This window comes from Desmodus rotundus, chromosome 7 (assembly GCF_022682495.2).
Source record: "Desmodus rotundus isolate HL8 chromosome 7, HLdesRot8A.1, whole genome shotgun sequence".
Classification (NCBI taxonomy): domain Eukaryota; kingdom Metazoa; phylum Chordata; class Mammalia; order Chiroptera; family Phyllostomidae; genus Desmodus; species Desmodus rotundus.
The window spans coordinates 129,978,569-129,994,170 of record NC_071393.1 but is presented as its reverse complement, the minus strand read 5'-3'; the positions used below and the strand labels follow the sequence as shown (position 1 = coordinate 129,994,170).

At 56.5% G+C, this 15,602-nt stretch overlaps 1 protein-coding gene across 2 annotated transcripts; it reads right to left on the bottom strand.

Moving 5' to 3' along the window:
- Positions 1–796: 796 nt before the first annotated feature.
- On the bottom strand, positions 797–15,159 carry OTUB2 (OTU deubiquitinase, ubiquitin aldehyde binding 2). 2 transcript variants are annotated; one of them, XM_045201572.2, is made up of 6 exons: positions 14,953–15,159; positions 8,439–8,534; positions 7,014–7,132; positions 4,273–4,357; positions 3,486–3,680; positions 797–2,958 (listed from the first exon to the last, which is right to left on the bottom strand). In XM_045201572.2, exons 1-6 carry the CDS (start codon positions 14,953–14,955, stop codon positions 2,749–2,751), a joined length of 708 nt encoding a protein of 235 aa, XP_045057507.2. In that variant the 5' UTR covers positions 14,956–15,159; the 3' UTR covers positions 797–2,748. The 2 variants fall into 2 exon arrangements, with proteins under 2 accessions (XP_045057507.2, XP_045057506.2); XM_045201571.2 differs by lacking the exon at positions 14,953–15,159 and adding an exon at positions 13,334–13,443.
- Positions 15,160–15,602: the final 443 nt, after the last annotated feature.

The window sequence follows — 15,602 nt, the reverse complement described above, 5'->3', positions numbered from 1 at the left end:
TCTCACACAGTCTCTTCCGCTTTAACTGGTGTCCTGTGATGGGTAGGCGTTTCACTGACGTGGGACCTGGGGCTCGGAGGGGCGACGCGTCTTGGCCAGGTCACGTAGCTAGTAAGTTACAAAGTTGAGATGGAAACCCGGGCCGCCTCGGGAGCCACTTTATGCTCAAATAAGGGACCCGGTCAAAAGCAAGGACAGTTTGTTCTTTTGGTTGGTAAATATCTCCATTGCTGTACAAAGTTTCCTTTGGAAAGAAAGTAATAAATACACAGTTGTAAACTCTCAAAGTAACATTCCTTCCAGCTTTTGGTCTGGAAAGGGGGTTTCATGGGGTGGGGTGGACAATTATCCAGGGCGAGTGATCGTTATTAGCCATGACTGGATTTCAGCAAATCAGACTGTGCCTGACTTAGATTTTTTGACCTCATGATAGTACAAAAGTAGTGTACACATTCAGGAGAGACCGCATTTGAATTCTGAATTTCACTTTCCCGGGCTGGCGAAATGTGGTGAGACGCTCTGCTGTGCTGCGGCAGCGGCGGCGGCTGCCCGCCAAGGCTCCGGGCCGGCCCTGGGTTCAGGCAGGTAGGGTGCCGGCACTTTTTGATATTGTGTGTGGTTTTCTCATCCCACCCATCTGTGCCTCCTGCTGCTGAGAAGAGAAAGACAGTTCTTGAGATGAAACTCAAGATAATTGCCCGACTGTAGGCTAAGATTCCGAGCCCATGTGAGGTAGGCTAGGGTAAACTCTGATGTTCAGGTGGTTAGGTGTATTAAATACATTTTCCACTTAAAATATTTTCAACTTAATGGGTTTATTGGGACATAACCCCATCTTAAGATGGGTAGCCACTCGTCTTAGAGTTCCACTGAATTCTGCCACTCTTTCTCCAGTGCTTTCCCACAGAGAAAGTAACTTGGCCCGTCTCTCTCGGGCTCTCTGGCTCTAAGCTGCCAGGGTCTCTCCTGGGAAGAAGGTCCCAGATGAGCACTGGTGGGCCCCAGGCCTGGGAGCACAGCATAGGTGAGTCTCAGAGGGGATTTCTCCAGCCAGTCTGCCAAGGAAAAAAACTGCTTCTGTGCGTGCTTCGCAAGCCACGCATGCAGAGAAGTGGCAGCCAGTGCTCCTTACACTGTGCTAGAGAGCCTGGCCGGGGGCTCAGGACCCACCTCACAACCTTCAGAGCGGCTGAGGGTGTTCAGCCCTGTGTCACGTGTTCACGCTCTTCAGTTTGGGGGTGGGGATGCCCCAGTATACTGTCACAGAGCCTGGCACTCCTGCCCGGAGCGGGGTGGGACACTGAACCAGTTCCGACATGAGGGTCAGATTTATATTCCTGCAGGAAAGTGACATATCACTCAGTCTGAGCCCTTGGGTTCAAATTCCAGCCAATGGCAGGATAGGAGCCTGCGTCCCTGCCCGGAATTCAAGCACCCTGACGTGACCTTGTGTCCCAGTACTTGGAGCAGCCTGCTCCCCAGCCCCCGTGCACAGTCTGGCCAGCAGCAGATTGGAGCCTGTGAGGAGGGGCTTTTGATTAAGGAAGTAACACACAGCGCAGCCCACACCCTTGCGTTCTCCATTTCCTCCTGCAGAGCAGGAGAACTTGCCAGCAGAGTCCCAGGCCAGTCAGGGCTCTTTGAGGTCCTGAGGCAGCGCGGTGAGGTTATTCAGGGGCACCTCCAGGTGGATGAATGAGGTGGCTGCCGGCTGGGGCTCTTGACTCCCAGGCAGTTTCCATAACGGTAGTCTCCCTCCATGCCAGTGTCTTCGGCTTGCCTGTGCTCTTTCCCACCTGACCCCTCGCCAGCCCATAAACGGAGCAGAAGCGGGATGGCAGAAAAAAAAAATGCAGCCTTGCAAAACGTGTCCGCTCTGCTCAGCTAGAGTCTGGCTGCCCACGCCAGCGTCTCCGCCTGAGTACCTGGTTCTCCTTCCAGGGTGCGTTGGGGGTGAATGCACAGCTTCCGGCTCCCAGGTTCTAATTTTCCTTGAGCAGTGGTCCAAGTGGGGCTAGTGGCAGAACCCTGAGGGGCCAGGCGGGCGGTCCTGGCCCTGAGAGAGGTAGAGGGGGCCCAGCGACTTGAACTTCCTGCTAAAGTCCGCTTTCTAGGCTTTGGCATAAAAGTCTCTTTTTTCTTCTGAAGTTAGGGGTAAGAGAGCACTCCCATCACGAAGGTTTGGAACCACGGCGAAGCCCGCTCATTCAGGCTGGCCTTAGCCGGCCAGCGCTTCATCCAGCCGTCCACCACGGTCCAGCCCAACAGTTGGTTAGACTTGATTCCTTTTTACAGAACTTGTAAGTCACTTAAGACAGTGACCTTGAGCTTTCCCTCCCTTACAGAGAAGCACTGCCCAGGGTGAGAAGAAACCAGAGGGCCCTGGCTTGCTTTTGTTCAACAATAGAACGCCAGTGCTGGCAGACGCCTCCGGCACTGGAGAAACAGGCCTGGGAAACGGGGAGACTTACCCCAAGGTCTTGAGGGACTTGGAGCAGAGCCGTGGGGCCCTGGCTTCCTAACCCCAAGTTAAAAACCATTTGATCCTTTATGAAAATGAATACTAAAAATATCCCCAAATTACCACAGTCCGTAATTGGTAGGCCTTTTTCCCAGGGACTTTGCCCCAAAGTCTGTGTGTTCTGTTTTCTAACTACAGTCTAAATCGCTTAAAAAATTGAAAAGCCATAATGTTCCATTCAGAATGCAGTCCCCGTTAGGGTACAGGCTCCACTTCGTGGCCTAAAATTAATCACGTTTATCAGCTGCATAAAGGATGTTGTAGTGGGAAGTTTTATAGAGCAGGTAAACGGAAGGGGTGGCGGCCTCGGGGAACACGTGGTGGTTCAGGGCCGTGTCTGTCTCGTCCACATACTCCACCTGCAGGGCGATGTTCAGTGCCTGAGACAGGGCTGTGATCTGGATGTGGTCACACTCTGTGGCCATCGGCTCCACTTCCTGCAAAGGCCAAAGTGAAAAAAAAAAAAAAACAGTTTAGGAAGGAGGCCTAGCAGAGGACCAGTGAGAAGTCCAACCCTGGCTTTCGTGGTCCTGGGTCAAAGCATGTTGGCCACTTAGCTTCTGTTGATGGCTGCCATGCAGAAATAAGGCCTGGAGCTGGATCTCATGAAAAGTGCCCGCTGTTTAAATGCTGGAGAGGGGTTAATACCATACACGGTAAACAAAACACATCTTGGGGCAAATGTGACTCCTTACTTATGTCACAGTCGAATCCAAAGCCCCTTTTCTCAAGTGGGAAGTCTGAGGCCTGGAGAGAAAAGTGCCTTGCCCAAAGCCACACAGTTCAGGCAGTTCTGGTTGGGTGCTTCTGGCGGGCTTATCTGGGCCCTTTGAATTGCAAATACAGAGCCCTATCCAAGTCCCCTGGCCAGGGAAGCTGGTGCTCAAGTCTCCCAAGGAGAGAGGCACGAGCGGAGCCCAGGGCTGGAGCCCAGTCCCCAAAGCCTGAGGCCCTGAGGACCTACGTGAGTGCAGAAGTCCTTGATGTCCATCTCCTCGTCGATGAAGTGTCGGAAGAAGTCCGCTCGGTTCTTGATGAAGGCCGAGGTGAGCAGGCGCAGGAACTGCACGATTCTGTCGGAGGTGCTCTGGTCGTTGAACGCCTTCAGCAGGCTGCACACGGAGCCGTCCTTCTCCACCAGCTCCACCACACTGTAAAACTGGCCCCCGCAGGTCAGCGAGGGCAGGTGCCGGCCAGGCCTGCACTGCCTCTCCCAGGGCTCCCTCCACTGAATTTTCACTTCGATATCTCCAAGTCAAGGTACCAAAATCAGTCAATCTGAGATCCTCCCAAAGCTAAGTCACAGGGTTAGAGACACTCTGTAATGAGTGACTTGGCCCAGACTCGTGGGAGTCTAGGGAACTGCAGTTGGGGTCTCCCTCCATCACTGTCAGGCTGAGATGCTTATTCACAGATTCAGAACGGAGAGGTTCCCCCTCACCCTCACAGATGGGGTTAGGGAGTGGGGTGGAGAGGAAATGGTGGGAAGGACATTGGGCAGGAGTTTCCAGCCTCAGAGCTACCCTAAGGAGGTGACGCCTCCCAGAAGGAAGGCAGGGCCCTGGATTCCCTGTCCTCCCACATCCGTACAAGCAGGAAGCAATTCTCAGTCCTTGCCTGGCCGGGAGGAGCAAGGGAGGCCTGAGCACAGAGCCACGGGCTGTGAACGAGCTCCGGCAGCACCCTCTCCTGTCGGCCCCGCCAGCGTGGTGGGACCTGATCCCTCAGCCATCGTGCCCAGGTGAACTCACAGCATTGAAGAAGTTTCGGAACTTGTGCTCCTCAAAGCCGGCGGCCAGGAGGTCGCTGGGGGTCTGCAGCACGCGCTCCTTGAACCTGAAGGGGTAGACCAGTGCTTGGTGGGAGATGCCGGGGAGCGCTGCTGGGACTGTCGACAGTCATCCACTCTCACCAGCTGTCCCCAGCACAATCAGAAGGAAGGTGGATGTCACTAACTGGGGGGACTTCTCTGTCTCTCACACGACTTCCACGTGGACCACAACGGGACTTGTTCTGTCCTCACTGTGTACGATCCCAGGACGTGGGTATTACACCAATTCCGCAGAGAAGGAAGTGAGGTAACCACCACCTGCTCAAGACAAAGGTCTCCTGGCACTGTCCCTCCTCCCTGTCCCCATGGTTCATTGCCGTCTCTGGCCTAGGCCATGCCTAATCTTTCCTTGCTCTTGGTCTGTTCCACACAGGGACCTCCGAGTGACCTACCACAGCCTTCTCCCTCAGCACCGGTGCCCAGTAAGGGCCCCTGCCTAGCCTGCCAGCCTCATCTCGTCCAGCCTCAGAGCCCCCCTCCCGCCCCATGGCCACCCACCACACACATTTTCCCTGTCCCCACCCACAGCCAGGGAATGGGGGTTTGTCTGCACTCACAAGAACTAGTTAAATTCTCAAGAATTCAGCCAGCCCGGTTTGAAACACAGACATTATTTAAAAATCAAGTTACGTAAACTTTAAATTATATGAGCGTGGTTTGGCCAGAACAGGCGGGGATGGCGCTGTGCTGGGGGTCGAGGTCTGTTAAGTTGCTCTCGGGCCTTGGGCCATGGACTCCCCCTTTCGCAGTGTGGGGGGTGTGGGTGCGGTGAGCATCCCTGTGCCTTTGTCCCCGTGAGGCCATGGTATGAACAGCTCTGCTCCCCCTCGTCCTGGCTGTCCTGCCCCAACCCCACCCCCACCCCTGAACCTCCACAGCATTCCCCACCGTTCCTCACCAATGACTGCTGCCCCCACTGTGCCGGGCACTGGGGACACAGCGATGAGCGAGACACAGGGCAAACACCCAGGCCAGGACTCATGGCCCCACGACATGAGGTATGAGGAGTGTGGCTCTGTGACTCAGCTGACACCAGGTTCAGTGTGACCTTGGGCAGGACATTTAACCTTTCTGAAACTCAGTACACTTGACTGGAAAGTGGGGATAACACCAGCCTCGCTCATCCCACTGCCTGGGTTGCGCACCCGCCTTGGGTGGCTCACACACATTTCAGACTAGGCACCCCCTGATATGGAACCCCCGCCCTCCCCAGCCTCTGCAGCAAGTGGCTTCTCTGTCCTGGTAAGTCTCGGGCCAAACACCTGGCAGCAGTCATGCTTGACTCCTCTCCACTCATCACACACCACGCAGCCCGCACCATGAGGGAACCTTGTTGGCCCCGCCTCCACAGGTATTTGGGGTCTGTCTGCCCGCTTCTCTCCTGGGGTCTCTCCCTGAGTCCCTCCCAGGCCACGCCCGCCCGGTATGGATGTTTAAGGTCTTTATGGAGGCCCATGAGGCCCCACGTGATGTGCCCCCCTTACCTCTCCAACGCTCCCTGCCCCTGGACAACCTGGCCACCATCCCTGCTGATCTTTCCCCACACATGTCACCATTCACCCCATCAAATACTGTCCTTAACAACTGTCCGTCTCTCGTTAGGATGCGAGCTCCAAGGCAGGGTGTTGTGTATGCCATTCACCGCTGCATCCCCAGTGCTCCACCAGGGTCGTGTGTGGCACCCATTGGGTGAGACTGCAGCGGGGGAAGGGGTGAAGGGGCACAGAGCCGGCAGGGCTGGGACAGAGACACGGGGGTGAGCTTTGCCGGCATTGCCGTGCTGAGTAATGACAACCCCTGAATCCACGCAACATTATCCAGCTTCCACTGATGGGGAAACAGGCTCAGAGAAGTCAGGCCACTTGCCCGAGGTCACACAGCAAGTAAGCAAAGGAGTGCGGTCTGCCCTCAGAGCCCACGGCCTCTGCCTATCACAGTTCTGGGGGACACAGCTAGTGACCTACAGGGTTGCAGGAAGGTGGGGGCGGGAGTGACTTGAGATAGCTCACTCTCCATCAAAAGGGGCTCAGCCAGTCTGTCATTCAGGAAATGATATGAATGACTCATTCAAAATAAAGAATAGGTGGCTTACTTTCTATCTGCTTTGAGAATCTCTACTGGGAACAGGAGATGATGGCCTTAACCTAGCAGTTCTCAACCAGGCTTGACCGCCCCCCGCACCCCACCCAGCCCCCCAAGGAGATACCTGGCAATGTCTGGAGACATTTTTGATTGTCACGGCTTGGGGAACGGGGTGCTCCCAGCAGCTAGTCGGGGGAAGCAAGGGATGCTACTAAACGTCCTACAAGCAACAGGACAGAGGACAGCCCCAGGATAAGTGATCCTGCCCGAAATGTTGGCAGTGCCACCACTGAGAAACCTGCCTTAGCAAAGGGTCTCTGATGCCGGGGCTCCTCAGACCAAGCCTGACTGCTCAGTGACTGTTGGGTCATTAGTGCCTCCCCAGCTGCCCGGCTGCCCCTCCTCCAACATGGCAGGCAGCTGGGCACCGCCGAACATCAGCACGGCTGCCAGGCAGCCCTCCAGCTCACTCCCTGGGTCGAGCAGGCTGTGCCAAGGAAAAACCCTTGAGGAAGTCCAACACCGACATGACAGAGAACATGGCCTCCGAGTCAGGGTGCCCACCCTCTGCCCACTCACTTAAGGATCTCTCTGCTCTTCCCCAGCAGGGATTCCAGGTAGGCGTAGCCCAGGGCCCGGTAGAAGCAGTTCCCGTCCCCCTTGGTCTTGCGGATGGCGGTGAACATTTTGCTGAGTTCCTGTGGGGAGACCCGGAAATGAGGGCAATGTCTGCAGAGACACCCTCCCCAGCCGTCGTGTCCTGTCAGGGCGGGCCCCCCCATCCCCAGGTACCACCAGCTCCCCCACAGCCTGCCTGCCCCTTTACTGTCTCCCAGCTCTCATCCTTCCCACAAACAGACACTCTGGGCCAGTCCCTGTGCCCAGCACTGCGGGGTGACTGGGGCCCCGGCCCTGCCCTCAGGCTCTCTACGGTCTGGGGGTGGGTAGAGAGAAGATCTCAGCAGCAGGACAGCAGGAGTACGGGGCAGGCGCTGGGGGTGGCTGGGAGCAATGGCGTCCACACCAGGCTTCGGAAGAGGAGCAGCAGGGCTGCGCGGGGTCGGGGTGGGCAGTGCACTCGGAGGCAGAGACGGGTTCAGCGTGACTGCGTGGTGGGCCGGGGGCTGCAGAGCCAGCCAGAAGGGCCTTCTCAGACATAGGAAGCAGTCTGGCCCGTCCTTCAAATACGCCTCAAAAGGTGCGGTCCCCCCATACCACCCCTTTTTTTGCACCCCTACAGTCAGTTTCCCTCTGAAATGGCCTGGAGTCCACTTCACTGCCTCCCTCAGGAGGCTCCAGTTCTAGCAGCAGAGATGGCTTCCAATAGATTGTGGAGTCTCTTCTCACCACGGAGGAGAGGGCTCAGAGCCCCTGGGCCCGCTGAGGCAGGCCGGCAGGGAAGGACGAGAGCACCCTCAGGGACACAAGAATCAGTGTGCCGCCCCATTTTTGCTCCTGTCCCAGAGACAGTCCTGCCAGGGCGCAGGGAGAAGCAGCCACCTGTTCCCCGGAGCCCTGTTCTGTGAGCCGTGCCTGCTCTGCTCTGCTCTGGCAGACCCTCTGGCAGCCCCGCTAGAGCGGGCTCTCCCTCCGGAGTGGTGACGGGTGCAGCAGAAGTGACCAGGCTGCCCATCACTTGGTCACTGGCTTGTTAACGCACTAGCTGTGGGACCGTGGGCCTGCTGTTTAGCTTCCGTGCCTCAGCTTCCTCAGCTGTAAATGTGAGTAATGAAAGTACTGACCTTCAATGTCGCAGTCAGGTCTCAGTGAGTAAAAAAGCACTTAGGATAGCGCCTAGATTAAATTTTTTTTTCTCTTTTTGCAACTAAAGGATTTTTCACTAAGGCCAACGCCCAACACCGAAATATTCTGGGAGCCCTTTAATTTGCCCAGGATCCAGGTCCGAATGCTAAGCCTTTTAGCCTTCAAACTGGCACCGTCTCCTCTGCTCCTGACTCCAGCCCGTCTAATCTAGGGCCCTCTCCTCCCGACCCTCCGCCTCACCTGGATTTTCCTCTGGTAAATCCTGTTTTCAGGATGATCCCGGAGAATTGATAGAATATCACATTTTTCTGATATTAGGTTGAAAGACGTTTCACTCTGAAAGACAAAGAGGCAAAGCTATGACAATTTCAAAAGCAACTGATGGCCCTTCACCAAGTACAAAGCCTCTGAACTGCTGGTTACCAACACAGTGACTGTTGGCTCCCCACAAAAGGCATGTGTGGTGTGACAAGGACCCTGCACCCCACATTGCCTGGACAGGGAGCCAGGTTGGCCCCATCACGGAGAGGGACCATCCTGTCACGGCTGAACTGATTCATTTTATCGAATATGACGCCTCAAACCTAGTGGGCCTTCATGCTGGAGTGTGACACGTTCCTCTGTCTCCTCTGTCCTTCCCGTCTCACTCCTACATTCCTTCTTAAATCCAACATTTCGCGAAGCAAACATCCAGCCTGCACCAGGCCCAGGAGAGAAACACACAGGCAGTAACACCTGGACAGATGCACCATCTGCTGGTGGAAGTTCACATTGCAGCCCAGCTCGGAGTCTAGGTCAATTCCTGCCCAGAGGGATAAGCTCCTGGCCCAGAGTCCGGGCCTCCAGAGAGCTGAGAAGTCACTGGCAGGGAGCAGGTGCGGGTGGAGCCAGGGACCAGGGAAAGTGCAGGAGATGGCTCTGTCCAAATAGCCAATCCTCTGCAGCCCATGTCTCCGGCTCTTGTTTTTTCTGCCCAGACTCGGGGCTTGAACAGGTGGGAGATGCACCTGGACCTCCAACCCACCCCAGGAACAGCTCTGATTGCAGCACAAAAATCATGTAATTGAATTGGTGTTAAAGCCACTGGTAGTTAACAGTTTAAAATAGGTGGCCCTGGTACCTGCACACGACCCAAGGAGACAGTTCTCACACATTTTAGCAAATGGAAATCACCAGTTTTTCACCAGTTTACTGCCATCAGTGTTGACAGACTGCCTCCGACCAGCCTTTCCAGGGCTCCTGACTGGCTAGACAATGACTTCGCCAAGACCACCTCGCCCACAGGGGAGCCTTTTGTTTTTTTTTTAATCCTCGCCCAAGGGCATTTTCCCCCCATTGCTTTTAGAGAGAGAGGAAGGGAGAGAGGGAAACATCGATGCCAGAGAGAAACACAGACTGACTGCCTCCCATACTTGCCCAGACCAGGATCAGGTGGGACCAGGGATCAAGCAGCAACCTGGGCTTGTGCCCTGACCGGGAATTGAACCCGCAACCTTTTGGTTACAGGATGATGCTCCAACCAACTGAGGCACACCAGCCAGGGCTCACAGTGGACTCTTTGATGTTACAACCCTTTCCATCTGGACAAATGTGTCTGGATTCTGGATGACTAGATTTCCACGCAGCTCACCACTGGAACCACTAAGTGACTTCTGTGTCCACATCAGTCAGACTCCAAACTGCTACCTGACAATGAACTCCTGTGGCCCTGACTCCTGTACTCAGCATCCAGGACAGAGGAGAGGCACTGCAACTAAGAAAGAGCATTTCTGGGGGCCTGGATGCCTCTACCCACCACAGTGTCCAAAGCCACAGGGGCCTCCCTTGGCACAGAATGGCTTGTCAAACCCTCTGAACCTTCTGTTCACCTGGCTGATTCCCCAGGGCCCAACCCAGGGCCTGGATCAAAGCAGGAGACGAGATGTTTGTTGAATGAAAGAATGAAATCTACCTCCCTTCTGCACCCACTCACCTTCCAGGAAGAGACTCCACCTGGCCCTTGCACACGCCTCATTGTCACTACCCAATGGCTCCTTAACAGCCAGCCCCAGGCTCACACGCCTGCCTATAAACCCCCAATATGCGCTTGGTGCCTCTGTGAGCATCCTCCAGCCCAGGCTCCGAGGTTCTGGCAGGCCTCTCACGGGCCCCCAGGGCCCCAACGGGCAATGCCAGCGCCCTGCCAGCCCAATCTCCCTCTGAGGCTACTCTGCAGGGCTACGCTGGGCTGTGAGTCACCTCGTTAAACAGGCCCAGCCACCCCGAAGCCACACTCATGTTGTGGCTTGACCTCCAGCTACCGACTCCTTCATGGTAGTGGCCAGAGCCTCCAGTCTCACCCACCAGTAGGGCAGGGCCCAGAACCTGGCACTGTCCCCTCCCGGAAGGTCCCTGTCACTTCCAGAGGCTCCCAGGGGCTCCAGCCCTGGCCTAGCCTGCCTGGGGCTGGGGTCTCCAGAGGGGGCTGGTTCAGGGACTGAAAGGAAATGCCTTTTCAAATGTCTACTTGAGGGTATGATGTATAATATGCAAATAGTGGAATGATCAAAACATTTTTACCGAGGTGAGTAATCAAAAATATTAGGAGGCCGAAGACTTAGGAAAGCCCTAGAGCCCTGAATGAGTTTCCTCTTGCTGCTGTAACGAATTAGCACAACCCAGGAACTGGAAACATGGATTTACTATTGTCTTGTGTTTCTGGAGGCTCCAGGGGAGAACCCCTTTCCTTACCTTTTTCAGGTCCCAGAGGCTGCCTGCATTCCTTGGCTCACGATACCTCCTTCCTTCCATCATCGGGGCTCCTTCTCACTCCGACCCTCCTGCCATCCCCCTTATAAGGACCCCAGTGATTGCATCACTGGCCCACCTGGGTGATTCAGGGTATCTCCCCACCTCAAGACCCTTAACTTCATCACACCTGCAAAGTCTCTATTGCCTGTGAGGTACCCTAGTCACAGGTCCCGGGGATTAGGACGGGGACATCTTCAGGGGGCTGTTACTCAGCCCACCATCCAAATGCCCCTTCTCCGCTGTCCAGTTCAGAAAATAGGGAAGACCCTGCACCTGGGTCCCCACATGCCTTGAGTCACAGTCATTGGCTGGCCTCACAGAGACCCTGAACTCGGACCCTGGCCTCCTTTCATTGGATGTCTGAACTTGTACAGCATCCTACTGGTGGACCCTCAGAAATTGTCTCCGGCTCTGACCTCTCCCTGGAGATCTGACCTCAAGTCGCTAGCCATTGGTGTGTCTGACCAGCACCCCTGAATTACTGTGCCCCTAGCTGCTCTCTCACTCCACCCCTGCCTCCCTTCCCAGGTGTCCCCAGCTCCCCCAAGGGCCCCTCCAGCTGGCAGGGCTCATGCCAGAGGCCCAGAATTCCTCTTTACCCTCCTTTTCTTCCCCCGCATCAGCTCTGCTCCTGGGTCCAGCCTGAGCTGCCACCATCTCCACTCCACATGGGGTCCCCAACTGACTCCTGGCCTCTACTCCTTGTCACCATCGTTAAGCAGCCAGGGCAAGTGCTTAACGTGTAAGCCCACCAACATCACACCTTGCCTGCACATCTCCCAGTGGCTTCCCTCGACCTGGGGAGGGTGGCCCCCCAGGTCCTACGCCATCTGGCCTTGTTCACCTCACTCTGCCTGAGCTCCAGCCACACGACCCTCTGTGTGTTCCTCCTACAGGACACACACATTCCTACCTTGCAGCATCTGCACCTGCGGTTGCCGCTGCCTCCTCACGTGACTTGGGTGACGTCACCTCCTTGGAGAGGCCTTCCCTGACCACCCACCTCTACTGCCTTGACTTATTGCTTCTGAGCGTTCTCCGGCATGCAGGCTCCCCCCCTGACTTGCATACTGTCTGTCTCCCTCCACCACAATGTCAACTCTATAAGGGGATCTAGTCATATCTGCCTGTCATGACTCAGTCCCCAATGCCTGGCACCCAGTACTGCTCCAAAACAGCATGCTGAGCAGATGACTGAGTGAATGAGTGAATGGACGAGCCGGTCTCAGCCTGCAGCCTGGCCACTGCCAGCCCTGTGGCCACTCCTTTGCCAGAGACATCATCAAAGTCAGCCATCTCTTGTCGAAAGTCGGTATGCTTCTCTGCAGTAGCAGAACACAACCCAACCCCACAGCGTGGCATGTGAAGCCCCTCATAACGCCGGCTGACCCCACCTACTTTCTAGACTCCACTCTCCTGCCCCCCACCAGCTCCCTGCACCCACACAGGCCACCACCTTTTCCTAGAATGCCCCGTTCTTAACCAGATTCCCAGGCCTTTAAGAGTGCTGTCCCACCCTGCCTGGAATGTACCCCTCCTGTGGCCCTTCCTAAAGGACACACCCTTCCGCACCAGTTCCAAAGCCCTCCTCGGTGAAGCCCTGCCAACCCTCCTGCTCCCTCAGAGGGCGCTGGTTTCCCACTGTGCTCCCAAAGCCCTCGGTCAGACCCCTCAGGCCATGGCCAGTGGCTCAGGAATTGCTGGTATTTAGCTGTGTCTTCACCAACAGGCATTTGGCTCCTAGGAGAGGGCAGGCCCTGGTCCTTGTCATCAGTGCCTGGCATAGGGTCTGACTCGATTGCCTGCTGGGGTCGTGTTTGACAAGTGGAAGAACACAGCCACCACCGGGCCCTGTGATGTACTGCTCACTATGGACACTCCTTCCTTTCCCCGATGCTGAATTCACTGGGAGTGAGCCTGAGACCCCTCGCTACCTACAGCCCCCACCAGTGGCAGCTCCAGGCCTGGTCCTCATCCCAGCCCCCGTCTTCCCCAGGGGTTCTGTGTCTTCTTTGTGGGACCCTTCCTCAAGCTTAGCCCATGACTTGGAAATGGGAAAGGAAAGAAGACGCTGTGTTTTCCGAAAGCATTTTCCTCTGTGCACCACACACACACAACCATCCGCACCATGCAGCCCAGGGTCCACTGTGGTGTCTGGTAAACAGCAGGTGCTCAATAAGTGCTGAGAAAATGGAAGAGAACAGACCCTGCACAACCCGGGCCCTCCATGATTTGAGAGGCTTGGGCCTTGGAGACATCCTGCTCAGTGGATTGATCACTTCATCCCTCTCCAAGGCACCCAAGCCTCCCGCTGACCGGGTGAGGGTTTGGTGCTCCTGACCCACCTGCATTCTAGGTTCCGGTCTCATGAGTCAGGGCAGACGGGGCCAGGGGGTGATCAGAGGTCTCACGGTGCAGCACAAAGATCAGAAGTTGGGGTTCCAGCCCCCACGGTCCCTGCTGTTTTCTCAGCTACCCAGTGGTGGCAGAAGGCATGCCAGCATCCAGCTCCGGTGGCTAAACCCATTATTACTGCACCTCAGGCCACCCCCTAGTGGGTGACGCAGAAACACCTGGCCCCTTCCAGGAGCAGCGGAGAAAGGTAAACCCTTGGGCACTGGAAGCAGGAAGCTGGTGCTTCCAGATGCCCCAGAGGCCTCAGCCATACCCCAGCGAAACGCTGGTTTGTGCAGGACAGCTCTGGAGCAGATGACCTGGCTGCCTGTGCCACACCCAGAACCTGTTGGGCCATGACCTGGCTTTGACCCATGATCCTGCCCAGCAGCAGCAGCACCTGGGAAGTGGTGACCCATTTCCATGCCCAGACGTGGGAGGGAGGAGGCCAAGCACAAAGAACCAGGCACCTTGCACACCTATTTCCAGGACTCTGTCATCAGAGGAAAAGCCGCGTCACCTCATGTGGCCCTCGCAGCAGCCCATGGCACAGATGAGCAGAGTAGTGTTAGGGTGGGGAATGGGCCAACCACTGCCTCTCAGCTTCCCAAGGGGTCGAGATGAGATCTGAACTCAGGCTGTGTGACCCCCAAGCCGCCATAAGGGCCACCAGCCCTTACACTCTACAGGTTCCCTGGAAAAGGGGGGTCAGGGTGATTGCCTGACCCCTCCCCCAAGTGGGGAAGGCCAACGGATGTCACTGGAATGTGCGTCCAGAGCCTTGGGTTCAAGTCCCAGGTCTACCACAGTCAGTCCCAGTCCCGTTCCTGTCTGGGCCTCAGTTTACCCACCTGCTCAGGCGCTAGGTTTGGCTCAGCTCAGAGGGGCCCTGGAGCCCTTTCTGCTCAGACAAGACTCTGAACCAAGGGCTCCTCCAGTCTTTGCTTTGCTCTAACTCCTAATTCACCTGCCTCACAACTTGAGGCAGCCGCTCCCGGTGAGTCCTAACTCCAAACACCTGACGATGATGACGGCCGGAGAGAAAGTTTAGTGACCCGGCCACACGTGCACCCCATAGGGTCCACCCGTGGTGCTTGGGAGGGGGGGTCTCTGATGGCTGAGCTGCCAACTGGGGGTTCCTGAACAAAGAGGGGGCAGCCCTTAGCCCTACAGCCTCCCCCTGTTCCAGTCCTGTTTGAGGGCACCTACCTTGCCCCGGCAGGGCGGCACCCTTCTGACACCTGAGAGGAACGCGCCGGGAGTGGGGGGCGTGGGTGGGGAGCGGGGAGCATGGGGGCCAAACCGGGGGTGCCCTTTGCTGAACATCCATGAGGGGCGGCAGGGTGCGCCCCGGGCCCTGTAGGGCCTTCCGAGGAAGGACGGGGGGCCCCCGGTACCCCTCACGACTCAGCACTCCCGGGGGTCCGAATGCCAAGGGTCCAGCGGTGGGAGCTGAGCCTCGCTCCCAAACCCAGTCCCGCGAGTGCACGTGCGCCGGGGCGGCGACCCCGCCTACCTCGCCCACCCCCTCCCCTTTCTGCTCTCCCTGTCTCCCTCCACGACCACTGACCATAGTGACCGGAGCTGTTGGGCCAGGTCCCGCCCCAGCGAGGAGCGATCCGGTGCGGGAGGGCGCCGCAGGAGCCACTGGTGGACTTCGCCGTTGGGTCCGGCGGCGGGGGCTTCGAGAACGTGGGGGCCAGGGGAGGAGAATGCACCCGACCGCTCCGAAAACCAGAGCTGAGACCTCCACTGTGTCCCAGCAAGACACACGCCCTGCGATTGACGTCTGAAGCGAGCAATCAGAGGCAGGAGCACCAAACGTCACAGAAAGTGGGTGGGACTTCACGCGCCCTCAGCCTATGCTTTAGGGTCTATTTGACAGGGTCCGGCCCCCTTTTAAAGACACAGAAAGCTTTTAACTAAGGAAGGAGTTACCACAATATAGAAAGAGAGGTCTTCACTGGTAAAGGCCAACAGGCTTTTGACCAAAACTGCAAATGGAGGTCTTCTGAAAGCGTAGCTGGCCTTCACTGATTCATAAAGAAGGTCATAAAGTCAGAGGTCAGAGGACGGACACTTAGGGAACACGTGTCCAAAACATTGACTGCCTGTCCTTGTGTAGCTTCTAAATAATATTTCATCCCCTTCCAACTCATGAACCAGTAGGTTGCCAGGCACTCAATTAATGTTTGTGGAATTAATGAATTTCCCGGGTGG